This window comes from Saccopteryx bilineata, chromosome 1 (genome assembly GCF_036850765.1).
Source record: "Saccopteryx bilineata isolate mSacBil1 chromosome 1, mSacBil1_pri_phased_curated, whole genome shotgun sequence".
NCBI lineage: Eukaryota > Metazoa > Chordata > Mammalia > Chiroptera > Emballonuridae > Saccopteryx > Saccopteryx bilineata.
Genome location: NC_089490.1, coordinates 91,167,045 through 91,194,703, shown reverse-complemented (window position 1 = coordinate 91,194,703; position 27,659 = coordinate 91,167,045). Strand labels below are relative to the sequence as shown.

The 27,659-nt window shown below is 41.7% G+C and overlaps 1 protein-coding gene across 20 annotated transcripts in view; it reads right to left on the bottom strand.

The window, feature by feature from the left end:
• Window positions 1-2,985: 2,985 nt before the first annotated feature.
• RBFOX2 (RNA binding fox-1 homolog 2) overlaps window positions 2,986-27,659 on the bottom strand; it is a 326,779-nt gene continuing 302,105 nt past the window's right edge. For 8 of the 20 annotated variants that reach the window (XM_066259663.1, XM_066259653.1, XM_066259568.1 and 5 more), the window contains 7 exons: window positions 24,845-24,898; window positions 24,629-24,721; window positions 23,488-23,632; window positions 16,871-16,913; window positions 10,455-10,543; window positions 10,046-10,118; window positions 2,986-8,413 (listed from right to left, as the gene is read on the bottom strand). In XM_066259663.1, the coding sequence (XP_066115760.1) occupies window positions 8,369-8,413; window positions 10,046-10,118; window positions 10,455-10,543; window positions 16,871-16,913; window positions 23,488-23,632; window positions 24,629-24,721; window positions 24,845-24,898 (542 nt within the window). In that variant the 3' untranslated portion in view covers window positions 2,986-8,368. Of the gene's footprint in view, window positions 8,414-10,045; window positions 10,119-10,454; window positions 10,544-16,870; window positions 16,914-19,756; window positions 19,797-23,487; window positions 23,633-24,628; window positions 24,722-24,844; window positions 24,899-27,659 lie in introns of all 20 variants that reach the window. The other 12 variants (XM_066259693.1, XM_066259672.1, XM_066259616.1 and 9 more) reach the window with 5 other exon arrangements.

Sequence of the window (27,659 nt, the reverse complement as noted above, 5' to 3'; positions counted from 1 at the left end):
GGAAGCTGAGGCTGGTCGGGGAAATGCAAGTACACCTTCCTGAAACGAAAGTCCGGCTGCTCCAGGCCTCATTCCCAAGTGGTGGCAATATAAGGCTGCATGTCACCAATGTTCATGTGAGTACTAGGAGCTGCAGGCCTGGGCTGGGTTCCGGTCAAACGAAAGCCTGTTAGAGCCTGTCAAACAGGAAGAACTTTGTGAGTAGAAGGGGTTCAAGCCTACAAAATAAAATGAATAGCCTGACCAGGCAGTGGCGCAGTGGATGGAGCGTCGGACTGGGATGCGAAGGACCCCGGTTCGAGACCCCGAGGTCGCCAGCTTGAGCACGGGCTCATCTGGTTTGAGCAAAAAAGCTCACCAGCTTGGACCCAAGGTCGCTGGCTCAAGCAAGGGGTTACTCAGTCTGCTGAAGGCCCACGGTCAAGGCACATATGAGGAAGCAATCAATGAACAACTAAGGTGTTGCAACGAAAAACTGATGATTGATGCTTCTTATCTCTCTCCGTTCCTGTCTGTCCCTATCTGTTCCTCTCTCTGACTCTCTCTCTCTGTCCCTGAAAAAAATACAGAAAAAATATTAAAAAAAAAAAAATTAAAATGAATAAAGAGCATACTAAGTGCTAGATGAGCTGACTTTGGATGTTTCCAGGCTAGGCCATAGGCCAGCCCTACTCGGGCTGAGAACAGAGGTCTGGACAGCAGCGCGGGGCGGAGTATCGCTGCTATGCAGCAGATGGCATGGTGTCGAGGGAACACCTGAAGGTCAAGGACAACTTCGCCTGGGGGGAGCTGTAGAGGAAGAAAGGCAAGGGATGAGGAGGCACAGCTTGTCTGGGGAACAGGTCTTGTGACAAGGCAGAGACCACACAGATGCCAGCGGGTGTGGTGGCTGGAGACCGGGGCAGGGAGGCCTTCAGTGCCGGCTTCAGGGATTTGGATTCTGGTGCAGGAAAATGGGACTTTCTTGAGGATTTGGAGTGGAATGAGACAGTCATTTTATTTAGGAGAATCCAGGTGAGAAGGCACACTGATCCGAGGAAGAGACTGAAAGCAGAGGTCAGGCCGTTCTTCATCTGCGACTCTGAGTGCTTCCGACAAGTTAGGGCTCATGTTACTGCTTCATGGATTCTGGCCAAAGACACAAGCCTGAGTCAGAGGTGAAGGACTTCGTTGCTTGCAGCATGGTAGGCAGCATGAACATCAGCACAAGTGAGCTCTCCTGGGCCCAAGCCCCGAGGGCAGTGGGGACAGGGCCATGGTCTGGGTGGATGGCACACGTACAGCAGGTCTACCTGCCGTTGGGGAACACAGGACCCCCCTTTCTCAGCAGGTAGTGAGCAAGCTCATTCTTACTTACCCCAGAGGGACACCCATTCACCAAGGTTACTTGTTACAAACCCAACCCTGAAAAGACCTGGGGCAGAGCAGTCAAGACCTTGACAGTGGTATACACAGAGAGATGTGTAGGAGCCAAACACCCCAAGCACTGCCTCAGGGCTGCAGGAAGTCTGAGCAGATGTATGTATGTGATGGGTCCTCAATAGTGCTCAGGACACGTCCGCTGTAATTACCAGGGGCAGCAATAATGGAGGAAGGCATGGTGGAAACTATCACTTTAAAAAATCGAAAAAATTCAACAAACATTTATTGAGTGCTTACACACGCCAGGCACTGGAGACAGAGCAGTGAACAGAACAAAGGTCCTGCCTCCAGGTGCTTATGTTCTCATGCAGACAACAAACACACCAGGAGGGAGCACATTACCTGGGGCCTTACAAATGGGGATGTGCACGTGGAGCCGACTGGGACATCCTGCACAGACATACATCCTGATGCGATTTACACTGTAACCATGCTGCTTAGAGACCAGGCTTCAAGATGGGTGCAGCTGGGGAAACCTCAGAAGCAACGGCCCCTTATGGGTATGAGGCCAGATATACCAGCTTGTCTTAAGTGGCAGGAGAGAAGAACTCACTCCCCTCAGCCTGTCATGGTTCAGCAAGTGAGTGGAAGGTCTTGGAACATTGGGCCATGCTGAGTGCCATCAGCCAAGTAAGTGCACCGAAGTGTCCACTTGCCGTTCCCACAGAGGCTACTGCCAGGTCCTGGAGGGAGAAGCCAGATGGCAGCAGGCTAAGAGCAAGCACGTGGGCTCAGTGGGCAGAAACTTATTCCCAAAACTTGCTGTGGAAAAGAGGACATGGGAGTTTGGAAATGGTATTTAATGTGTTAAGAGATTTAAGCATGTTTCAATGTCACAGGGACTAGACGGAAAAGGTTAACCACAAAGTGAGGTCCCGAGAAGGTGGGCAGATGGAGCGTGAGCACCCCTCTAGTGGAGCAGGAGGAGGGTAGAACAGGTGTGCAGACCTGGCAGCACAGGTCCACCCCAGGGACTCCCTAGCGATGGCCTCCATCTTCTCCACGGGATCAGAGGCAAGATGATCTGAGAGTAAAGGTACGAGTTGGAGATTTGGGAATCCCTAGCAGGAGCAATGGTTGAGAAAGGACAGGTAAGAAAAGGGCCAGGTGGCCCTTGGAGGAGCACTTCTCTCAGGAAGGCAGGCTCAGGAGCCTGGTGGCGGGAGGCAGTGACAGAGGCAGGGAGGTGTCTCAGGCTTCAGGAAGGTCAAGTGGGTGGACTGGGCCTCAGGGAGTCGGGAGGTCATGGTGAGGGGAGCAGCCAGGAGCTGGGCAGGGAGGAGGGCGAGGCAGTGAATCAGCCAGGAGCTGGGCAGGGTGGAGGGTGAGGCAGTGAAGCAGGAAGGAGCTGCACAAGCAGCAGCACAGCTTCTGCAAAGAGCTGCGCTCATGAGCCGGGCCTTTGGCCTCACTGACCTCCCGGCTCACCACACATTAGAAGGCTTACTAATTTAGGAGTTGCTGTTTGCCACCTGTTTTCCTCTTAAGAAGTCAAATCCAAATTGTGTCTTTGAGCCTCAAGGAGGCAACAGGGCTGATGGATCAACACACACAGACCAAAAATGGTGTTTCTCTCTTTTATTTAAAAACAGTGCTTCATTACCATTTGCAAAGGCAGAGGCAGTGCTCCTCCTTTGCTTAGAGTTTATAAAAGCCAGCAACATGATCAATAATTTATACACATGGATAGTAATACAAAAAAATAAGGAATAAAAGCTAAAGATCTAACTACTCCGACCTTCACAATTCCAGCTACTTGATAATAGGAGTAACCCAATGAATACTGTATGGTCTGAAAGCTACTATACAATATGATTCTTAATGAGAGGGGAGGGAATCAGAGACTGTCACAAAGCCCTGGGGTGCTTCTCTGGAGTTTGCAGGGAAAGAGAACCCTGGGCTACAGGACCCTGGGCGAGCAGCTCGGTGTCCTAGGAAGTGATTATGGGGAGGGGAGGGGAGAGAAGGTGAGGTGGTCAATTATACAAGCATCCCATGTGATGCCCCATGCCCCGAAGGTACCTGTTTTGCCATGGCAATGGGAGGGGCCGGAGAAACTGCATGTTGCATGTAGGGATGGTTCAGTCCCTGCCACAGGGGTTGGGGAGAGGAGAGGTTCTGTGGCGTTTTTAGCCTTACAAAGGTTTGGACCAAAGCGCCCAGAGACTCAGGCGTCACCTGTCGAGGACAGTGAGCCCGGCTCTCAGCACTCTGCAGCCCTAGCTTACGTGTCAGCCCCAGGTTTGCTCCAGCTTTTCACAAGCAGAATTATAACACAAGAAAAACAATTCATATCCCTTAGGGAAAAAGAAGATCAATTCATCACTCGATATATAATACAGCCGAAACAAGCACACACACACAATACCGTGAACAGAAAAATACAAGAAAATGACTAAGCTCAGAGTCTCGGTGGGGGGACACACACTGCTTTAAAGCACTTAAGTCCCCGGAAAAACCAAACCAAAAAACATTTTTAAAAAATTCAAAAACTCGTGGACCCCCTGGGAATCTGGTATTGGTAACAGGGCCGAGGGTGGGAGAGAAAAGAGAACCAGCGTTCCCTTTCTGCCTGCCAGTGTGAACTGAGCCCTCGCGACACCGGCACGCACGTGACCGTCAGACAGAGGCCCGAGTCCCTCGCTGGCGGTCTCCTTAAAGGCAAGGTTTGAGTGTTGGCTGATGAACGGTTCTCCGTTACCAATCCCTGCCAACCAGCACTACCATGGCTGAAGTGATCGACCGTTTTCCTGAGTAAACTGTAACTGGCTACAGTGCCGGTAACGTGGACGAGAACCCAGCCACTACAGCCAACTGCGATCCTCCAGGCCCCCTCCGCCCCTCGGTTCCTCATGTGAGTCTGAAATCTGAGAACCCACTGTAGTCTGGTCTGCAAGTCTTATTTTAAAGACAGGTGCCAGAGACTCCACCACACTCACTAAACCAGAGGGCACAGGCTGGCTAGGACCCCAGAGCTGACCGGGAGGCCCTGCTTCCTGCTCTCGCTCTTGGATGGCCATTGCCGGGTGGATCAGTAACGCAAGTCGGAAGGAAGTACAGAGGAGAAGGGGAAGGGAGGGAAGAGGTTTTTGGACAGTTAACATTTCAAAAACAAATAGTGTTTTATGCAAAAGAGAATCAAGTTTCACTGGTGTATATTACAAATTGTCAAACGTTTTCAAGAGCATGACAAAATAAAAACACACGAATTTACGTTTGATGTTCATCTTGCCCACTATTTTTTCCTATCTTAAAACAGTGCAAACAGGAAACTTATGCTTTTAAAACACTACTACCCCTTCCCCACCCCCTGAAGTCCCTTTCCTCCTATTAACCTGGGGGGAGGGGATCTGCAGTTTTGCAAATGTTTCTGTGCTAAAGGCTTGCAAGCAGCAGAGAAGCAGCTGAACTTGGTGAAAGGGGAGGGTTCCGTGTCCCCTTTCCCTCCTTACATGTCTTGTGCCTTCCAGACTGTCCCTTGCTTGGCCTCATTCTCCTGCCAGACGGAAGGGGGTAACAAGCCCTTCTTGCAGATCCTTGGCCTGGCTTCTACCACAAGTTTCCACCTCCTTCCTGTCTGGAAGCTACGTGACCAGCCATGGGGTGATGGTGATTCGCTGACTTATCTGCTATGTCTCTAGGAAAATATGACCTAAACTAAGAGCAGGTCAGCCCCTGGGTAATCACACTTCCAAGGAAAAGCTGCTATCAGTTATTTCTATGGAACAGCTAGGTCTCCACCAGCTCCACCTAGACTAGGAGTTGAGCTCAGTCCCCTTCTTTTTCAAGGACGAGTAAAGTTGGCTCAATTCTGACTGTGACCACTGCAGGATGGTGACAGTAGGTTCTGTGAAGACCAAGAGCCTTAGAAATGCGGAGCCACTATGGCCGATCTGGGCGATGGGAGCTGACTATGTAATACAGGGGGGTTCTGGAAAAGACCTACGGACAGCTCTTGGGGCTGCAAGAGGCATATTCAGATAAAGATTTTCACTAGAGGACTCCTTAAAGGAGCCCAGCTTCTAAGAGTAAGATGCTTAGTGTAGAAAGTCCACGTCATGAACTACAGTAAAGCTGCTGAAATCACTCCTGTACTGTGTGACTCAGCATCAGTAAGTTTTTTGAAATTATCAACCAGCACCCTCTAATGAACTCACAAGATGCCAAACTCGCTTCTGACTCTGTTGCTCAGTCCAATGGGAACTAGAGTCAGGAATCCACAAGCATTGACGCTTCGAGGAACCTGCCTCTTTGATGAAGTCTCAAAGTTCAAGGGGGGGATGGGAAGGTCAGTACCATCAAATCTAGGTGCTTCCGAGAACCCTAATTCTCAGAGCTGCCACCAAAAACCAAAGGTCCTTTTAGTGAAGAGCAGAACTCTGTTCCATCCTCCGTGGGAGAGGGAGCAGAGGACGCGTCCACCACCCTGAGGCGCAGCAGGAGCCCAGCGAAGGCCCGGGCCTTGCTCCCTTGCTCGGAGTTGTCAGCCAGAACCAGCTGGGCTGAAACACAGAAAAGGTGCCTCAGGCTCAAGCTTCTTCCTCTTTTTAACAGGCTGGGGAAACTGCCTTCTCTACCTTTCCACCATCCTTATCTTCTTCTGGAGAAAAGAAGACTCTCAAACTCACTGCCCTCCTCTCTGCCCTGCTGTGGACATAGCTATTGAGGGTGTGGCCTTGTCTCAAGTAGTGTCTTGCCATTTTGTAAGGATGAACATGACACAAAATTTCTCTTGGTTTTAGACAGTAAAAGCTCTCCCTCAAAACAAAACAAAACAAAAGAAAAAAAAAAAAAAGGAAGAAAAAATCCTCCCTGCCCTAGAACTGTGAAAGCCCCACAGCCCATTTCCCCTCCTCTAACTAAAATATTTATATACATACAACAAAAATCGTCTTAACAGCAAAAAACCAAACTTTGGCTTGGAGAGGGGAACCCTTAAAAAGCGGCCAATGGACTAGGCAGTTTGGTGCCCCTATTCTCCACGTTCCTCCCCAGAAACAACAAGAATTGCATCGAGGAGAGAACTGCAGCCAGGAGAGAAGGTTCTGATGGGGGAAGAGATCTGCATTATACTCGACAGGCCGTCCCTCCCAGATATATTACTTTGCTTACAAAGAATGCTTGATGCTGTCATATGTCAGTCATTTTAATCCAGGGACATGAATCAGTTATCAGTCAAGAACATGTGTGGAGGCAGGAGTGAAAAAACAACCAAAACCGAAGCCCTAACAAACCAGAAGCTCCATGTCTCTGATTACTCCCTTTATCAGTGATCTCCAGGTAAAGGTCACCCTAGTACCGATGTGAATAGACCAGGGAGCCACACAGACCATGCTTTTCTGTTTTCTAATGCCTTCATTTGGAAAAGCTGCAGGACCCTTGGCTCTATCATTAATAGCTAATAGCTTGAAGAGAAACACTTTCTCTTCTACCTTGGTAATCTATATAAAGTTGAAGCTAGACAGCAACAGCAGTGACTCACTGCCATAGCCACCACATGACTCTTCTGGCTATCTCAGCCCCTTCTCCCAGTACGGGAGGAGAGCAACCTTGGGGGCTTCGCCTGTCATGACCTGTAGTGTTCGTGTGCACCAAGTGGAACAGGTGCTCAGCTGGGTGTCTTTGGAGGGTTATGAGAAGTTGGGGGGAATAGCCACAAGGGCCCAAGACTAAAAAGAGAAGGGACTCAAAAGGCTCTGGACGATGAAAGTTCCTATGGCTTTGGAGCTCATACAAAGTGCCTCTGCCTGCCCGTGCATGCCCTAATCACCAGACTTCCAGGGACAGCTGACCCAGGACTCTGTGCTTTAGCTTTTGCCAAGAGTCTGTATTTCCCGTCTTATACTTTGTACTGACTTTCTGATAGAACAGAAAGGTCAGGAACATCAGAGTATCTTACCAGACACTGTCTAATACCCTTTTTCTTTTCTTTATCCTCCTTATGGGCTCTCGACAATTTGTACTTTATCCTCAAGTCGTGCCCAGATACCTGAAGGAAATCAGGCCACTGGCTATTGACGTATTCTGCTGTCCCTGGGTCCTAAATTCCTGCATCTTGAGGACATGGGAGCAGGGTGTTAATAAAAGAATAGAGGAGCTAAGTTGTGGTTCAATTAAAAGGGAAGAAGCCCAGCAGGGGTGCTAGGATGGCAAGAAAAAAAGGAATCTTCTTTATACTCCAGAGTTCATTCTGAGATTGGTTTCCTAATGAGGTGTTTATTACCCACAGTCTGAGAGCATGTTTGGAAATATTAATACAATAATTCCAAAACCTATGCCAACTGTCTCAGGCTGTGTGCGTAAGATGATTGTAAAAAGAATGGAGAAGACAGTAGGGAAGAGGAGAGGAAAGTGTCTCTTTAATTTTCCTGCTTTGCAAGCACAAATTCCTATCATCTCTCAGCATGTGGATTCCAGCCACAGCCAATCAGAATTGCCTGCTAAAGCCCAGAAACTCAGAAGACCAGAAGAATATCCCACTGCAGAAAGACCTCTCCCACTTCTGCCGTCCCTGGCCGCTCAGCACCACATACACTTTGGTAATTGTCTGCTGATTCTGATTTCTGACCAGATGCCTTTCTGAGCTCCTCACATTTCTCCTCCCTCATCACCTGCCTCTTCCGTGTCTGACAGAATAAGCTAAGCATGGACATACAGACATGGAAATGCATTTTTTTTTACCACAGTTAAAAAAAAAAAAAGGAAAAAAAGAAAAATGCACAATCTTTGGAACAAAAGAATTAAAGGCAGAAATTTAAAGGAAAAAATACATATTCAAAGAATATAGTGAGGTATAAAAAAGTATTCTCTTTTTTTGTGTTTTTTTTGTTTGTTTGTCTGTTTTTCCTCTTCATCTTGCTATAGAGTTCCTCACAACTAGTAAATATTGCAATAGCCAGGCCTCATGAACTGGGGGCTGTCCCATCTGCAGGGTTCTCACGTCACTTCAGTAGGGGGCAAATCGGCTGTAGCCACCTCGGTATAAACTCGCCTGCAGCAATTAAAGACATAAAGATAATTAAAAGGTTGATGAGAGAAGCATTAAAAGTGAAGAAAAATGTCCTGAGAAGGGATCTGGAAAACAGCTTCCTTGGAAGCTTCAAAGCAACTGATTCGATGCAGCCTGCAAAGTCAGGAAACCCATTTCCGCTCTAAGATGCTCAAGCCAGAGCCTAAAACATTGATGGCTGAACTAGCTGATCATCTCAAGGAAAGGGTATGCTAGTGATTCATTTTATTATTTAAATGAATTAGCACAGAAGAAAAGTCAATACAGTTCAAAACTAGGTCTGTCAATGGTTTGATTTTTAAAAGCATGGGCCTTTGTTTACCTTGATTACATCATTACAGTTGTAACCTTCTTACATATTACCTGTCAGTGGAGAACATGTTACTTCTGACTGCTATCTCTGTCATAGCCCATGTTTGAGACAGTGTTGGATTTAAACCTGAGTCAGTCTTTCGAACTAATAAAGCCTGTTTCTTCCTTAATCTATAAAATACACCAATAAGTTGTTTATTACATATTCAAATTGATATGTATATGTAACTGGGGTGTGAACTGGGTTTTACTCCTTTGTTTTGGGTTTTACTCCTTTGTTTTATCTTTCTCTAATGGCTTCTCTTTTTCAAATAAAATATCCCTAGGAACATAGCTCTCTTTGGATTATTCTTTTAGTATAGGACTTTAATCATGCTGGCACTAAAACAAACCTTAGGAACGTCATCACTCTCTTTATATTGTATGTCTCTACCTCAATTCTAAACATCTAGCCCCCACCCCACACCCAGAACCCTATTACCTCTCCCATAAATCTTCATCAGTGAGTATTTAGTGTGAGACAATGACGGGCTCTCTCATAGCTCTTTAAGTCTTAAATCTGACCCATCATTCTGCCTCCCCCTCGCACACCTTTGGCCACCCTTCCTAGGCAGCTGCCAGGTTGCAGTTTTTGGGTTGCAGGGAATGCCTGGAATTTCAAGATGTCACTGGGGAAAGGCCTGTGTCTGCTGCAGCCAGCGAGTCCCACTCAGTGGACCTGGAGGTAACCAGGCCAACACAAAAATACTTCAGTGAGGATGTGAGTTCAGTTAGGGGGGGATCATTCTAGAAGAGCTCTATACTTCTATGAAAATACCATATTTTGCCACAGATGTTACTAATAAAACATCTTTGTAAGGCATTCACTTGGTGATTTATAGTACTATCAAAAGGCATAAGATTTGCAGAAACATCCTTTGGCACCTGCATTTGAAACTTATTCACATTAAGTTTCTGGAAAACGTTTACTGTGGAAACTGTGTAGCCTTATGTCCTGAAGTCTTTGCTAACACCTACCATTAAAACTATGCCCAGGATTACATCCCACATGCAACAATGCTGTTACTCAGGGCTGACTGTCACTGTTCATTCCTCTCTGCTGTCCTTAGCTAGGTCACATGGCTCCTACTGTTAACACCCAGGGACAGAAGGTGATAGGAAATTCCCAGATGGTGCTATGTGGTTTTAGTACTTTGGCAAAGGAAGGAGGGCTAAATTTACTCTCTCCTTGGGTCTTTTATAGTCTGTAGGTAAAAGTTAAAAGGAGTAAAATGTTTTTTAAAAAATTAAACATATACTTACCACAGCGCCAACTCCATAGCTAGCGGCAGGGGCAAGTGCATGGTAGGGGTCGGCTGTGTACACCCTGCCATAGCTAGGAAGAAGAAATACAGTCAGGCAGAGAAAGAGAAGACAGTGATCTCCCCAAATGAAAGGGTTTACTATGCTAAAGATTGTGAGTGACTTGGTCTTGGAACGTTATTAGGAAACCAGCAGAATGGGAAAAAAAACCCTTTTCATTTCTACTCCTAAATGCAGTACTCTGAAAAATTCTGCAGTACTTCTCTAAAGAAAAGAGAAAGAGTGGGAGATGAGACTGGGATCACAGGAGTCTGTGCCAGAGGTTTTTGGCATGCCAGAGGCTGTGAGGGGATGGCCAAGTGTGTGGGCAGCCCCAGGTACCAGTGCCATCTAGGGATGCCATACGTACCCGTCACTGTAAGCGGCTGCAGCGGCCGCAGCAGCCGTGGCTGCGGTTGCAGTAGCAGGCTGTGCGTATCTGTAGGCTGCATATCCGCCCTACAGGAGAGAAGAGAACTGACTTTACAGCGACCTCTCCCCTGGGAGACTCAGATGAACACACACCCTCCCACACGCAGACAGACAGACAGAGGGAGACACGAACACAGACACACACATGGGAAGAGGATGTTTCAAACTGCATCAGTCTACATGTTATTCCTCTTGTGCAAGAGTGAGCGCCACCCAGTGCAGGGATTTGCTTTCTAATTTGTGATGGTAACAAAAATAAGGCATCTTGGTAGTAACTGTACTCAAATTTAAGAAATGAAAAGAGTTTCTATCTGTCTTACTTTATTGATGGAACTTTCAACAGGGAAAATATTTATAGGAAGTTGGGGGAACTTTATCTGACTGACAGGAAGTATAAATTATAGAATAAAAACATACTAAATTTATCTGTGTTAACTTCAGGTTCCCTGATGTGCACTCAGACTGATGTATTGCTGAGAGACTGCAGTCACACATAGAGCCACACATAAAGCCATGCTCCATGGACACAGCACAGTCACCAATATGCCTAACATAGTCAGGCAGTATTTAGAAGGAAAAACCAGGGTAGATCAGGGGCTGGCAAACATCAGCCTGTGAGCCAGTGTGACTTGTCACCTGTTTCTGAAAGCAATTGTGACAGAGACCATATGGCCGACAAAAGAAAAAAACACTTATCACTTGGCCCTTTACAGAAAAAGTTTGCTAACTCCAATCTGTATTTCAGACTAAGGCAAATCAGACTAGAAATGGCTGTGACCCCTTTGGCTGGATTCAAATAGATTAAGAACCCACCTTCCTCCCAAGCATTTAACTGCATTTATTCTCCTCCTTCCATGAAAAGATTCTGGACTCACATCCTGATTGTAGAGCATGCTGGAGAGCTTTTCCAAAGGTTCAAATGTCCTCTCAGTCCTAAGGACTTTCAATGATCATGTCCTGCTAGTTCTCTTCAGTTTCAATGAACCAAATACTGTGAAGGTGTGCACTGTTGGGGTGAACCGGAAGTAATACAAAGGTACTCACATATGCCACACAAGATAGGCTATTCCAAAATGGCAAGCCCTACATTTTGTTTCTTCGTGACTGTTCTTGAATTCATCTATTTTATCTAAACGTAACTCGGGCGTAAATTTTTATTACTGCCTTTCTTTATCAAATATAACTATGCTCAAGTGGCCCATTCTGACACCATTTAGGAGTGAATTACAGCACATTTTGTTCTATAAGTTGGCGTGTCCATTTCTCACGGGCGTCAGAGCTTTCTGCCCTGTGCTATCTACTTCTTAGTCCTCCCAATGTTCAAGTTTTGCTAACTATGCAAGGAATTTCAGATTTACATTTAGGATTGATAACAAGTATTTTCCTTTTCTTTTTCTTAATGAGAGTTTATCTGAGCCAAACTAAGAACATAAGCTGGGGACAAGATCTCAGATGCTCTGCTGATAACCAGTACTTCCTAAGGGGACTCTTGCTCTTTTCAGCCATTTGAGATGGCAGCTTATAGCTTGTTGCTTTTGTTTCTGTTCAAATCTTATTTTGGAAATACCTATAATTTCTTACAGGCTTCTAAAGGTTTTTGCTTCCTTCTTATATAATTTATGCTTTCTCTAACTAAAGAAAGTGCACTGTGGAGAAAAATTTGCTCTTTAAATTTATCTGCTTGAACTCATTAGAAGTAGCTTCAAATATGCATTTAAGAAAATCCCTGCCTGGCTCTCAGTGGTTATGTAGCATTCATCCTTCGTTCTTCAAGAGAATGACTTAGGAAAGTAAATATTTACTTCTCAATTACAAATTCTTCTACAGATATTCATGTACATGAGAAACTAATTAATATTATCAAACACTGGTAATGAAATGGTAATGAACAGGGATATGGCAGGAAGCACCCTCAGGAGCTAGCTATTTTCAATCATGTTTCCTTTAATACTAGTCAGTTCTGTGGGAACTGGCCGGCCAGATGAACTGGGCAAAGCTGTACATCCTGGCCATATATATGTCTATATGTACATCCCGTACATATACATTACATTATTTACAGACAAACTTAAGCTTCTCTTGATTGCTTTTTCAAACTTCTGAAGAGGAAATAAAGTAGAAGCATTTGTTAAACAGAGCAACGAGCTAATAATTATAGTTGAAATTTTAAGCTTTAAATGAACCATAAAGGCTCAACTCAATTTTTCATTACAATTAGAGATGTTTCCATCAGTTTAAAATTAAACTTTGCTACTGTGAGGTCTACAGCAGTGTTATCACCTTTATAAACCAAGACGACAAACAAGCATTATGTGGTCTATCTCTAGTATTTCTTCAAACACCAAAATAATCTTTAAAAATTCCAAAAGTCCATGTAATAAAAGCAGTTAATGCCCAACTTATGTTTACTTGAGTAAAACATTTAAAAACTGAAGTTCTGCACCAGAAGGCTCACTGAGACAGAGATACTGGGGAGCATACTGTATCAATATAGCTTTGAGCAGCCCTGCATTATTTCTGGGAAAAAGAGCTTTGAATGAAGTTCCCAATAGAACCATTTCCCTCACTTTCCTCAGCCTGCAAGAAGCTACCAGCATTCAATGTTTTGGGGTTATGTTATTGTTAATTGACCCAAAACAGATCGGACTGGGAAAGAAGCTGTGTTCTGAGCCAGAAGGTAGCAGACAAAATCCATCTATAGTAGTGTAGTTCTATAATGAGTGAACTCTGACTTTGGAGTTTGAATTTAATGGGGCTTTCTGCTACTCAAATTCAGGAAAACAGGGCAGGGGTGCAAATATTTTACTGACAAGACTTAACAAGAATATCAGCGTTAAGAAAAAGTATATTAACTTTTTAAAAGCAGATAATATTTCAACATGACTACTCTCCTAATTACTTTATGGTAATTGTGTTACCGAGACGTCTTCTGGGGTCTGTGTTTAGGATGGGCAGGTAATATCCTAATAAATGAATTTGGTAATTCATTAGTGACCATCCCAAAATTAGAAAAATTAAATGTATATTATAAATTTGCTTTACTTAGAGGTAGTCTTATTTTAAAGTGTTTCTGCACCTCCTTTAAACTGTTTATTCAACAAAATACATCACATAATATAAAATGTAAGATAAAGAAAATTCAGATATATTTATTTCTATTCCAAATTAAGACTGAATAAAAGATTCGAGGCTGAGAAATTTTTCTTAATTTCATTTCTACTAAAAAATCGGAAGTCTTTTCTAGAACATGAGAACAAAGTGCAGTTTGAAACACCAAGGTTTTCATTACTGTCTCTTAAGTTTTTCAAAAAGAACAAGGGTGGGGAAGGGGTAGGAGAGACAGGGTTCAGGCGTGGGGAGGGGATATGGCGCCACATTTATTAATCACATTAAAAACTAAGCATGCCAACATCTGGAGCTAAAACAACCAGCAAAATCACCACGTTCAGACTCGTATTGGCTAACTCTATCTATCCCAGCATTCTCTTGGGACAGCGGTTTGCCCTAGGCTCTACCACAAGCTCGGTGAAGTACACAGCCTCAATTACTAGAGCGTGCAGCCACAACGACCTGGTATTACGGAAACAGTCAGTCACCACTTGAGTTAACATTCCATACCCTAACAACTGGCCCCTCCCCAGCCCAAGGAAAGAGGAAATCTTGCCCACCCGAGCCCTGGCCCACACCACAATGTTAATAATTATAACAAGCAGTAACCCATCTGTTATATCAGAGAAGGGAACAGAGACTCCACTGAGAGATTTAGAGTGAGATGTTAACATTTCTTCAGCTGACTGTACAAACAAACAAACAAAAAAAAAGAGGAGAAATAATTCATTTGGAGATATGAAGTCATGAAATAGCTGATGTGTATTGCTTTTAACCATGCACTGATGCAAAACTGAAGCAACCATTAATAATAAAAATTAAAAAGGACATATGTATTTACACACAATCAGACCTGTTTGATCTGAAGCAGTTTGCAGGTTCTATCTGTGTGTGATTTGAGATAAAACAAAAAATGGGGATTAGCATGGCCACAGCACACCCTGATGTAGGAGGGCACACGGACAGCTTTCTGGAACCCTGACTGCTAGATCAATTTGGCATGGCTAAGCCTGATCCAAATATACACATGCCCCTTTAAAAATAATGACTTTCATATTCCTTTGCAATTTATTCTGAATGACTCCTAGTGTTCCCAACTGGGGCGGCCCAAGGCTACATCACTGCCCTCTTCAACTGCTCTGACAACATGGCCCAGTGCTGGCCTCAGCACTCACGTATGTGGCTTGCCTCTGTCAACACCCAGATGTCTGATCCAGTGTCCTTTTACAATATTTCCTGTGTCAGCACAATATATTTTCACTTGGCCATAACATAACTCTGCCTTCAAACTCCAGGCTTTTCAAAGAAAAATGCTGTTACCTTTAAGATTTGTTTGTTATTGTTCAAGTCTCAGTTTTCCATAGCTCAATGTCACCGCTTAGGGATTTTCTACTGCACTCAACCTAATTTATCATCTAATTAGCTTTATAATGTTGCCACAATGACCACAGGATTTTCTGCACAGTTCTGCAGCTATGTTTTACACCAGAACAAAACAAAGGGGTTCTACATATCGCCCCTCCTGTATCTGACCTTTATCTGCCAATCTAGTAGCTTAATCCACACTGGCAGACTTTCCCCTTGTCTTGATTTCAACCTACCCTTTGCTTTTATTATATTTTTGTTTTAGGTTTACATTAAAACAGGACTTTGGTGAGCATGTGATGTCAAGACACCTTCGTTCTACCTGGAAGACAATGACATTATATGACACTGAGAAGAGTGTGTATTTCAAGACCAGCAGACAAAATGGGAGTTTGTTCCCTATATGTGGTGCACAGATTTCTAAATCAAGAGTGGGGGCAGGGGTGGGGAAATGGCAGGTGCAGTGCTGAAAATCATTGCAGCAGAGAGAGCTATTCTCGCTGGCTGGGGTTGAATGCTGGGCCTCTGTGACTCCTGTTATTTGTCACTACACAATTCTAAGCCCTTCCTTCCCTCTCCTCCTCCCACTTTGGCTAGACTGCTCTAGACTGCTCTCGTGTGAGGGGCTCTGTAGCAGACAGAGTTCTTATGTGGCAACAGGGCACTTCTAATTGAAAGTGAATAACACAGAGTGTGAGTACAAAAGGTTATAATTAAATACTATTCTGCTTTTGATTGAAAGACCTATTATCTACTTTGAAGAATAGTAGTTATAAAAACTAAATTTAAACTACTTAAAATCCCTTACTATTTGAAATTGAGGTTAAGAGAAGAAACTGTTACGATCAACTTAATATATCTCTCGTGTATTACCGTATTTCCCTATGTATAAGATACACCTTAATTTTGGGGCCCGAAATTTAAAAGAAGAAAAAAGTATTACATAAGTTATTGAACTCAAGTTTTATGCATCATAAAATTCATACAACTCCTCATCTGCGTAAAAAAGTGGGAAATGCAAGTAAAAAAATCTATAACCACTGCATAAGATGCACCCAATTTTTAGACCCCAAATTTAAAAGAAAAAAGTGTGTCTTATACATGGGGAAACATGGTACTTTTAGATAGAGGAGGGATCATCTTTAATGAATTAAACCCTTTCAAACACTCTACTGTTACACATGTCCCCAAAGTTGTTCATGTCCAAAGTCTTACTGGGTAGACTTGATACATGAACAAACTGACTGACTGTGAAAAGCTCTCCTAGTACCCAGCTACTCATAGCAAACCTTCTAACAGTGTGTTATTACTCAAATGAACTCATCTTGTTTTAAGGTAAAAGGAAAAGTGGAAGGAGATACATGTTTCAATTGTAGTATGTCTAGATTTTTAAGGCAACTTCAACCTTATGCAGCAGCACAGTCCAATTACTACTATGACTCCACTATAGGGCCCAATTTGGAATTCAGGAGTTCTCTTTGGACAGATTGTACTTGCTTTTCTCATTTCTTTCATAGTAGTAAGAAAATGTTCCCATCTACTACGCTCTCCAAATATGAAAGACTGGTTTAAACACCATTGTTCAATGTGATTAATGGACTAAAGGAGGGGGCAGTGATGGGACAGTGCAGTAACACGCCTGGTGTGGATATGTGGCAATGGGGCAGGAGCACTTTATTCTAAGGTGGTACCATCATGTATGAACTTGACTGTGTGCACTGCTGAGGTAGCAGGGCTTAGATCACACGCTCACAAGTCTTGATTGTCCAAAAAAGCCTCTGTTCCCATCTCTAACGTGGAGCTGGAATGGTTAGTATAATTCAATTTTTTTCACTGCAATCCACAATCTGATTGATTGGCAGGTCACACTGGCACTCCTACCTGAGGTATTTTAGCGCTAATGATTGGTTCCTGTAAGACTATTCTATAACAGAACACAGGAAGAGCAGTTCAAAAAACACAGCTGTGGAAGGAAAACAATCATACAAAAAGCCCACTGAAGGGCCACCAGCCTTTTCTTTCCTTTAGATGCAAGCATGCTTTTCATATGATGAGAATTTGAAGCATTTTGTTACCCACTTAAGTGAATTAGGGTGAACCATGCCTTTTCTATTGGCCAAAAGGGTGTGTGGTGGGGTAGACATACAATCTATCTGCTACACTCCCAAGTCTTATTCTGGGGTGGGGGTGGGGTCACTTTACAAATTATGGGCACAATTGCTAGATCAGTTCTCCAGATAAGAGCCATAAAAGAAAGAGAAAGGCAGAAAATGGCTAGCAGGGATCATGGCCTAAGACCAGGACAGGAAAAAAGAGATTTCAAAAACCTCTACAATTAACAGTCTAAATTAATGTAACAGAGCAAAACCAGCAATTTAAACTCTTGGCCCTCATGTCATTTCTCAAGTTCAGTGCACATTCTATACTAGATAAACCCTTCACTTCTACTTCTACCCTGCCTTCTGAGGAAACAAGAGCTAAACACACCTGGATAGAGGTCCACAGAAGGAAAAATGTACAGAGAGAAGCAGAACAGACTTAAGGGGAAACAACAGTGCATTCCTGTGTGTGTTTTTAAGACACGTCCTTTGTATTCTCATTTAAGGAACAGGGAATATAAAGTTTTAAAAGCTATAGTTCTATCAGGCCTCATTCAACAGTTACCTCATAATGTAGTCTTATTTTTCAACAGTGGATTTAAATATTATTGCAGTCCTAGTGACCAACTTTTCCCTCCAAGTAACTGCTTTAAAATGGGAACTAAAAAATTATAATAATATTACTGTTAATTCTTTTTATCAACAAGGGGCCATCAGTCAAAAAAAATAGTTTGATGAGGTCACTGAATTACTTCTGTGTAGTTTGAAATGGTAATCCAATAAACAGATTTAAAAATTCAAGAGTATTTTCTCAACTAGTACAGAAAAATCACTTCTCTCTTAATAAAATCATACATTACGAAGTAAGGAAATTAGATAATTGTCAATAAATATCTGGTTGGTTGACTTAAAAAGGTGGAAGTTGGCAAATCTTAATAAGGTAGAGTAGGCCATACTCAAAAAATCTCCAAAATGGGAGACATTAGAAAGAGAAAAAAAAAACTTGATTTAAGAAAGAATTCATATGGAAAAGCATGCTCTAACAGACCAGATTTCAAGAAAACAAGTTTAATAACATAAAGATGAATTTCATGAGAACATGGATCCTAATGTATATGGGAGAATGAATGTGCTAAAATCATATGTATATATAGAAAAGTGTAATTCAGTCTAAAATTAGGATATATTCCCCTAATTTTCAAGTATCACTATGAGCACAGGAAAGAATATATCTTTCCAGACCTCTTGAAAATCATATGAGGAAAGATGTGAATTTTAATTAAATGCTAAGATAGGAAATGAAATATGGATTAATTGGGTTTTATGCTTGGCTATACAAATAACTATTAATTCAGGATGAGTCACAATCTCTCTAAGAAACATAACTATGAAGTGAGAGGGTTGGAACCAAATCACGGCTAAGGTTCCTTAAAGCGCCAGTGTCAAGTTAAAGGACACTGTGAAGGGCTACTCTACACAGGACAGGGTGCGCAGCTGCCTCAGTAACGCAGAGGATCACTTTATCCTCGCTCTACTTCCTGCTACACACTGCCTGTAGTGTGTTCTGAAAGTGCACAAGCGTTTTTAGACTGCCAGGGAATCTTTGGCAGATTTGAAAAATAATAGTTCACTAAAAGGGTACCTTTACTGATTTGGGAGGTAAGGGTAGAAAAAGCATTTCCAGACAACTATAACCTAGGCCCAAGGAATAATTTCATGGTAACAAGTTTATCTTATGAAATTGTTTTGTTTTTTAAATAATTTGGTGGTTAGACCAAGTTTGCATTTAGAAAAAAGATCTTTTGGAGAGGTCCCAATAAAAGACTTCAAAACTCACAAACTTTTACTCTTTGTCAGTTAGATTACTTTGTCTATATTTTAAATAATATGTGACAAACTCATCACAGAACTTTAGTTATAGCTAGACAGGTTAAATAATGAATTACATGTTAACATGGCTAGGTCACTAATTCTGCCACTCATTTCCCTCTAGATGGTTCTTAAGAAAAGAGATGCAGTGCTGTGAACCTTTTAAGAAAGAAAGGCCTCAGGCAACTGAATATCTGATTTCCTCCCAGTACTACTCACCCTTCACTGGGATCAGTTCCTTCCTTCTCTTCCAAATAACAGTATTCCCTCAAAGTATATAAAATGAGAAAACACACAACTCAGGAAGCTCACTGCCATCTACACAAATCAAAGCTCTAATGACCTAAAGGGGGATGTGAAATGAGAGAAAAGCAGAGAAGGGGAGAAGTTGGTTTCGGTCGCTGTCCTGTCATTTGTGTATGCACATGATACGATAATAGTGAGACTTTTAACCTGCTGATCATCTCATAAATATATCAGTGATCCATAGAGCATCTGTGGGTAAAGGAAGGGAAAAGAATATGTCCAGTAGACTGACTCTAGCAATGATAAGGAAACCCAAAGGCTTAGTTTTTGCACCCAGGGGCAAGCGCAGTGGCAGAGAAGCATGCTTGCATTCTTAAATATATAAATACATATATATATCCACAAGGAAAAAGGAAATAAAAACCAAGTAAATTATATTTAAAAACAAAACAAAACAAAAAAACAACAAACCAAATTAAAAAAAAAAAAAAAGAAAAAAAAAGGCTGGCTTGTCAGGGGGTGGGGTCAAGAAGGCCCCAGTGTGTGTACTTACATAGAGGTCAGCACCGTAAAATCCGTCCTGGTAAACCACACTGCAGAAAATCCACACAAAAACAAAAACAAAAAAACAAAAGAACAGAAACACATTCCGGTTATTGAGGACGGCAGCATGCACATGCGCTCTACACGGGCAGGTGATGTATGAATACACGACCTGGGCTCGGGCCATGGCCAGTCAGTGAGGAAACAGGAAGGTGCACGCACGTGACTCAGCTCCAGGACATGCAAAAAGGGAAGGGAATGCAAACCTGGAACGAAGGACCTGCGTGTCTGGTAACTAAAGTAAGAAGAAAACAAAGAGCACTCCCAGAGGGCCTAATGTAGCTACAGAAAATCCCCTGGATTGGAAACATTCACTTTTCATACCTGGATTAACATACACTTAAACATACACTTGCCCTAAGAGGAAGATTTTTTGCTATAGAGCATTAAAAGTTGTTGTGTATGTGTGAGTGGGGGCACAGGGGCTGGTGGGAAGAAAGGGGTTTAACATGAAAAGAATTAACCCAAAGAATTCCATTAAGGCAGGACCTAGGCAAAAGTATATTTCAAAATTACATTTAGTATTTTTGTTTTTGTAGTAATATATCAATTTTTTCTGATATCCATACATCACCTGCTTTTTACCCTGCACATTAGACATGCGATAAGATTTGGCTGATCACACAAGCATGCAAAGTATTATTATTCAGCATTTTAAGAACCAATGCAACACCTCAGAAAAACAAGTCAATCAATTCTGGCCAAAGTAAACAGAGAAATGTAATTAAAAAAAAGAAGAAAAAAAAAAAGAAAAAAACACAACCAAAAATACCCACAATGCATTGCTTTCACAAGCAGAGATAATGAGCTAATAAAGGTTAAGGTGATTGGTCCAAGGTCCAAGAATTGAAAGTTGCAGTGGGGATCCCAGATAGTAACAATATAATCCAGAGTGGGAAGGAGTAACAGGGAGATTTTAAGGGTTCCTTTTTGACCATAAGAATATCATGGAATTCTGAAAAATACAATTGTTAACTGAAATTCTGGACATGACCTGTTTTATTTAAAAATAAAACTGAAAAGGCAGCTGAGCTGATAGGGAGTAAAAGGGTTTATTTCCCTGTTGAGAAAATTAATTTGTATCCAATAAAGTACATGACACTTTGTTTTAATCCTATGCAACACTAAACTAATAAAATTAAACACAGATTTTAAAATTTTTGAAGTATTTTGTGCATTTTTGTGCATATACTTTCCCCAAAATATTACTTCGGGATCAAGAAATATAGAACAGTGGTAGAGATAAGAGACTTTCTTCTTCATGTTTGTTAAATCAAGATTTGGCTATTTTAAATGAGAAGTTCTGTTTATTGTTTATTCAACTAAACAAACTGGAAAATTTCACCACTACTCTCTCTGTTACAATAAACAAGCTAGCAAGTAAAATCAATCAAATCATATTTTTAACTTGAATATGAAATCACATCCTTCTTACAGGTAGTGGGAAAGTTTCTGAATTCTACTTCCACTGACATTGTGTTGTGTTTACAGGATAGCATGGTCACATCTACAATGCCCCAGATATGCTGTGCCTTTATATTACACTACAGGCAAATTTAACTCATCTGTGATGTACATTTGGCTATATTCTATCCATTTTCAGAGTCTCTAATTGCAGTTAAAGAATGATATTTAGAAAGTAATCTGCTTCTCAAATGCATTTTTATAAGAGACTTGCTCCTAATGAGAAGGCTGATCAAATGCAAAGTGCTGATGCCAAGTGGTGATTAGTACAGGGATATAGGCAAAGATTTTTTTAAAAATTCTTCTATAGAGAAGACTGGTGGCATTAAAAACATGAATACATTTTACATGAAGTTGCATCCCTTACTGAGAATATTCACCTAAATTCTAGAAGAATTCCAATATTCCCTGTATCAAATCCCACAAGGAGACTAGAGCACAATGATTAATGATGACATTATTTTACTAAGCTGAGTAGCAATTTTAAGCCATTCCTCATAAAATACTGGACTTATTCCTTGCCATCTTCCATGTAAACAAGTGGTTTAGTTAATAAAAAAGAAAACATGGGAAATCAGTGTTCAATGTAATAATGCACGGAAATTGATGTGAATAGACACAAAGATAAAATATCTTTGGGCAAATGTATTCCTTTCATAGACTTGTAAAGACTAGGTTTTCAAGTTTGGCCAATATATTGAAATGTCCTACATTGAACAGGAATGAATTCAATCACTTTAAAGTAACTGCAGAATATTACAAAATAAAGTCCCATGTTTCTGGTGAGCAGCATCTCTTTGCAAATGTGATGGTAAACTCTCTTGGACTGAAATGGAAGACGCTTCATGAACAATTTTCCTAGTGTGTAGAACTTCTAAAACGTTTGTTTTTATGTTTTACTTAAATAGTTTTTGATGAAACAGCATTGCACCTTTATTTACTTCTTTAGAAAGAGATGTCAGAGGTTGAAGGTCAAAGGTCAAGTTAAGAAGGAAAAAAGGATAGAACTAAAAGTAAGTAATGGCAGAAGATGGAGATGATGGAATGCATGGGATTTAAACATCTATACATTGTAAGCAAACGTTTATTTCTAAAGTAGTTCCCTTCCAGTGGCTTTGGAGCCTGCCCTCTTCAACATGTATACTTGTCTTATCTACTAAAATTATGCTTTAATTCCATGTAATGGAGGACCCCAATGGCCTGTCCTTTAACTAGCACACCTGAAAAGCCAATTTTGCATCAGAAGAGGACCTACAAAGGAAGCTCTTTCTCTTTATAGTTTAACTAAGCAGCAATGACTAGGCTCCTCTGTCACTATGTTTACTCCTCCATGAGAATATGAAAAAAACCTGTCACAGGCAGAGAAAAGAGGAAGAACACAAATGTCACATCTTTGAGAAAGGAAAATCCTTGATACAGCTAACTTATAAAAAGTCCACTACAAAAATATACCTTTTAGGCTGACACTGAGAAATAACTAAGAACAAAACCTGCCATCTTCACTCCCTCTCCCCATTCATTAACAAAGGATTTATTTGTTGCTATGGAATCATTCCACTGCATGAGACACCCTCCGTACAAAAATCAAAGGGTGAAGGATGCTCAGCTACATTAGTTGTTTTACCATCATTCAGAAGCCAACTGTAGTTTAATTCTTCCTACTTCTCCCTCTCTCCCTTGATTCAATTGGACTTGGTTCATCTTTGAATTAACCTCTTTTAATCCGTTTCCTACAAAGAAAGCAAATCCATTGTGGGTAGCTAGCTCTGCTGCTCACCACCCGGGCAGTGAAACCAAAGGGAGGGCACGTGTGATAGCCTCAGCCCCAACCCAGGGTGGTGATAGAGTGAACACAGCAGATGCAGTCTTGTACTACAATCTTGAGCTCCTTTTTTGGTTCTCTGCAGTAGTGTTAATCCATATTCGTGCGATGCTGAGTAAACTCCATGCCAACACGTTGGTAGTAAACACAAGACGGTTCTGGCTACTGTCTTAAGCCACTATCTTGAGGGCTTAAGGTGGCCAAAATGAAGATTTATATAATGAATTAATATTTGTTATATTCTGATGATGGTATTTTTTGGTTCTTGCCATCTAATCCATTAATTTGCAAATATTCTTAGAAATTATACTATGTGGCACGGCAATGTCCCAGACATTTTAAGAGGGCCATGGTATTTTCTTATCCAACTGCTTATTTTGAAAAGTAATACTTACCCTGGGTAGGCGGGAATGGCTGTTGGAGGTACCGCTCGGACTGCACCATAAACTGTCCGCCCCCGGCCCCTCAGATGGGCTCCTCTGAATGCGGCCGCTGTGGTGGCTGCAGTTGGGTAGGGAAAGCCAGGAACTAAAGGGAGACCCAAAATATGACAGAAATGTCAATTTGCATTCAACAGTAGGTGTAACAATCACAACTTGCTCTGAACTAATTACGGGGAAGATTAAAAAGATGTACTGGACCATAACTTTTCTGAAAAAAGAACGGAAAGAGACCCAATATGCAAAAGCCAAGGGTACCATGCCTATTCAGCACAAATCCTGAGTTTTCTCTGCTCCTTCTCAATTCTAGCACTACAATGCAAGCTGGTGAGAAGCAGGTCAAGAAGCTCTAAGATCTACTGCCACAGTCAGAGATGAGACTTAATTTCTCTGGGCAGCTTAAACATTGTTTCTAAACATTATTATGTGCATATAAAATTATTCATCATAGAAGTATTCTTTTGTGTTTTTACAAGATGTAAAACTCCAAGGCACACAACAGTCTTTAGACATTTCATCTCATTCGTCAACTTTTTTCCTTTATCTAAAATGTTTTAAGCCAGAAATGTAAAACAAGAGGGAAACTACCTCTCCACTGCGGCCCTATATCCTCTAAAGAGGCAGATCTTGTCTAAGGGTCTGTTTTAAGTGTGCTAGCCTCTGGAAGGCATGTGAAGACACTGATTCCACTGAACTCGGTTTAATTATACCTCTTGCTGAAGCAAAATGGCTCAGGTCAAAGTAACTTTAGGGATATTAACAGAGTAGAGAATAATCAGTAATACTGGAGGTACCTGAAGTGATTCTCTACCAGAAGGCCCAAAGCTGACTTGTGTGCATAATATATTCCACAAATACTTCTTTTGTTTTATCATCAAACTGCTAAATGTTCTTTACCGACCCTCATGTGCTCCTGCCTTTTCCAACTATTTACGTTTTGTGGCAATCTTCCTCTTTGCTCAGAAGGATTCAAGCACAAGCTAAGCAGGACAGAGCATCAGGGCATTATGGCATTATGACAGTATTTCCTCTCCCAGGAATGCCTCCTTTAGTCAAAACAGTCAAAACCCATGCCAGGTCAATATAGGCTACTTACTGATTAAAGGAATGTAAGTGTTAATACCCCCTCTTCCTGACAGGGGCACTGCTGCATCATTGCCTAGGGACACATCTGCTTGAAAGCTGGATGCTGATTGCATTTAAGAGAAATTTAAAAAAAAAGCAAAAAGATTACAAAGAAATAGTAAATTGCAAAACAACAGCTGTTGTTACAGTTAAAGAGCACACATGGAAAAGGCAACTTAAATACTACCTGCATATAACTCGGGGCCATATACAGCTCCAACTACTGGGCTTAATTTCCAACCTGAAAAGGAAGAGAGGGCAGTGAGCACTTAAGACAACATAATGAATCAGGAAAAGCAGTGATGCGCAAGCTGGGTTCGCACCTCTTTGGGTTTATTTTTGTCTATTCCCAACTTTTCTTTAAAATGCTAGTTGAGGTTTATATGAGAGGGTGATGCCATTTCCAGACCTGAATATCTTTAAGCAGGATGAGCACAGTGAAGGGATAATGAGAAATTGGGGGAGAAGTACAAGTGAGGAGAGAGAAAAGTTGGGAGGAAGAAAGGAAAATGGAAAGTGAATGACAGAAGGAAAAAGAAAAATAAATCTTGGCATTCTGTACAGTCTCAACTGCCTAATACCCTGCCCTTTGTTTAGAAAAAGGAAAAAGGCAGAATACAGTGCATGTCATTCTATACCACACTGTGATATATTTCCATATCTATCTTAACACTGTTTATGACTCTAGTTGTTTTATAAAGGTAAATTTGAATTCAGTCCTTTGACTGAATTCAAATCTGACCTGAATCTTTGAACTGCACGTTTGATTGAAACCTCCTTTCACTGGGATTTACCACTGGGATTTCACTGAGGTAACCAAGTCAACAAGGAGAAACACACAATAAAGTTCAAGCTACATTCCCAACCTCAATGCATATCTTCTGAGATTTTAATTTGTAATGAACACATATAAGTTAAACTTTTTAGCTAAAGGATACTAGACTGCTGTTGAACATTACATTAGTGTAAATATTTATAAATTTTAAGTATTTCCAAACATCAGGTTTGGTGTCAATTGTATTTCTTCATTCCCTTTTTATATTGATAGGACTATGGCAAGTATTAAAAACAGAAACAAACAAACAAAAAAACGTCCTACTGCCCACTGTTAAAGATTAGAATTACATATAAACACTTCAATCAATAAATATTTATTGAATGTTATACATACATAAGCAAACATGCCCTATTACGTTTCTGAAAAACCAGCTCTTTGGTTTACTTCTTATATACTATTTATTTGCTAAAGGCCTAACATGTGCCGCCGCTGCTCAATAAAATTAAAAAATGGAAAGAAGAAACAGTCTATTATCAGATTTAAATGGCTCTATTATTCCAGAGAAAACCCATTCATTCTGAATCAATCCAATCTCCATTCATTATTTTCTGTGCTCACAGATATGCCTCTTCAGGGTTCTACATAAAAATTGGGCCAAGTCTGGGTTCAAATCCTACTGCAATGTTTTGCAATTTCAGACGAATAAAGTGAAACTTAAATGTTGAGAATTCATCACAGGGCACCTAACACACTCATGTCAGAACCCTTAACACTGCAGATGTAGATTTCTAAAATGTGGATCCATTAGGCCCTGACCATTAGGCTGGGTTGGTGCAGTGGTCGGCAAACTCATTAGTCAGCAGAGCCAAATATCAACAGTACAATGATTGAAATATCTTTTGAGAGCCAAAATTTTAAAACTTAAACTATATAGGTAGGTACATTTCTTATCGAGATAGCGCCCGCACGTGGTATTTTGTGGAAGAGCCACACTCAAGAGGCCAAAGAGCTGCATGTGGCTCGCGAGCCGCGATTTGCCGACCACTGGTTAGAGCATCGCCCCGAAATGCCAAGGTTGCAAGTTCAATACCCAGCCAGCCAGGGCACATACAAGAAGCAACCAATGAATGTACAACTAAGTGGAACAACAAATCAACGTTTCTCTGTTTTCCTCTTACTCTTTCTCTCCCTTCCTCCTTCTCTCTAAAATTAATCAATAAAAAAATGTGGCTCTATTAGACTTCAATATTGATTTAGAATAGTATTCAAAAGTGACCCTTCCTCTTTCCTACCAATGGCACTATTATTTAAGAACTTCTTTTAAATGCATACAATGGATGCACGTTGTATTATCCTGAATGTTTAGTTTTGTACAATTTACAATTTACAAAGTATTTTCACAGATGTTTATGTCATTTTGACCTTCACAAAACCCAAGATAGGTATTAACCTCTGGAACAATAAGTATTCTCTTTTTTGGGGCGTTTCCTAAATAATAATAATAAGCTAAGAGAATTGGATTTTGATGACTTTTTTAAAAAAAATAAATGAGAGGCGGGGAGGAGACAGACTCCAGCATGTTCTCCAACTGGGATCTACCCAGCAAGCCCCTACCAGGCAATGATATGCCTGGCTGGGCTGCCGCTGTTGCTTGGCAACCGAGCTATATTTAGGGCCTGAAGCCAAGGCCATGGATCCATTCTCAGCACCTGGGCCAATTTTGCTTGAACCACTCAAGCCATACTGTGGGAGGAGATGAGAGAGAAAGAGAAAGAAGCGAAACGGGAGATGTGAAGAAGCAGATGAGTGCTTCTCCTGTGTGCCCTCATTGGAATAGAAGCCAGGACTTCCACACATCGGGCAGAGGCTGTACCATTACGCCAACCAGCCAGGGCCTTGATGACTTCTTATTTTTTGTTTTGGGTTTTTTTTTTCCAGTGAGAGGAGAGGAGGCAGAGACAGAATTCCATATTCACCCTGACTGGGATCCACTCAGCAAGCCCACTAAGGGGTGATGCTCTGCCCATCTGGAGTGTTGCTCTGTTGCTAAGCAACTGAGCTCTTCTTAGCAATTGAGATGGAGGCTATGGAGCCATCCTTAGTGCCCGGGGCCAGTTTGCTCCAATTGAGCCCTGACTGCAGGAGGGAAAGAGAAAGAGAGAGAGAGAGAGAGAGAGAGAGAGAGAGAAAGAAGCGCAAGGGGGAGGGGTGGAAAAGCAGATGA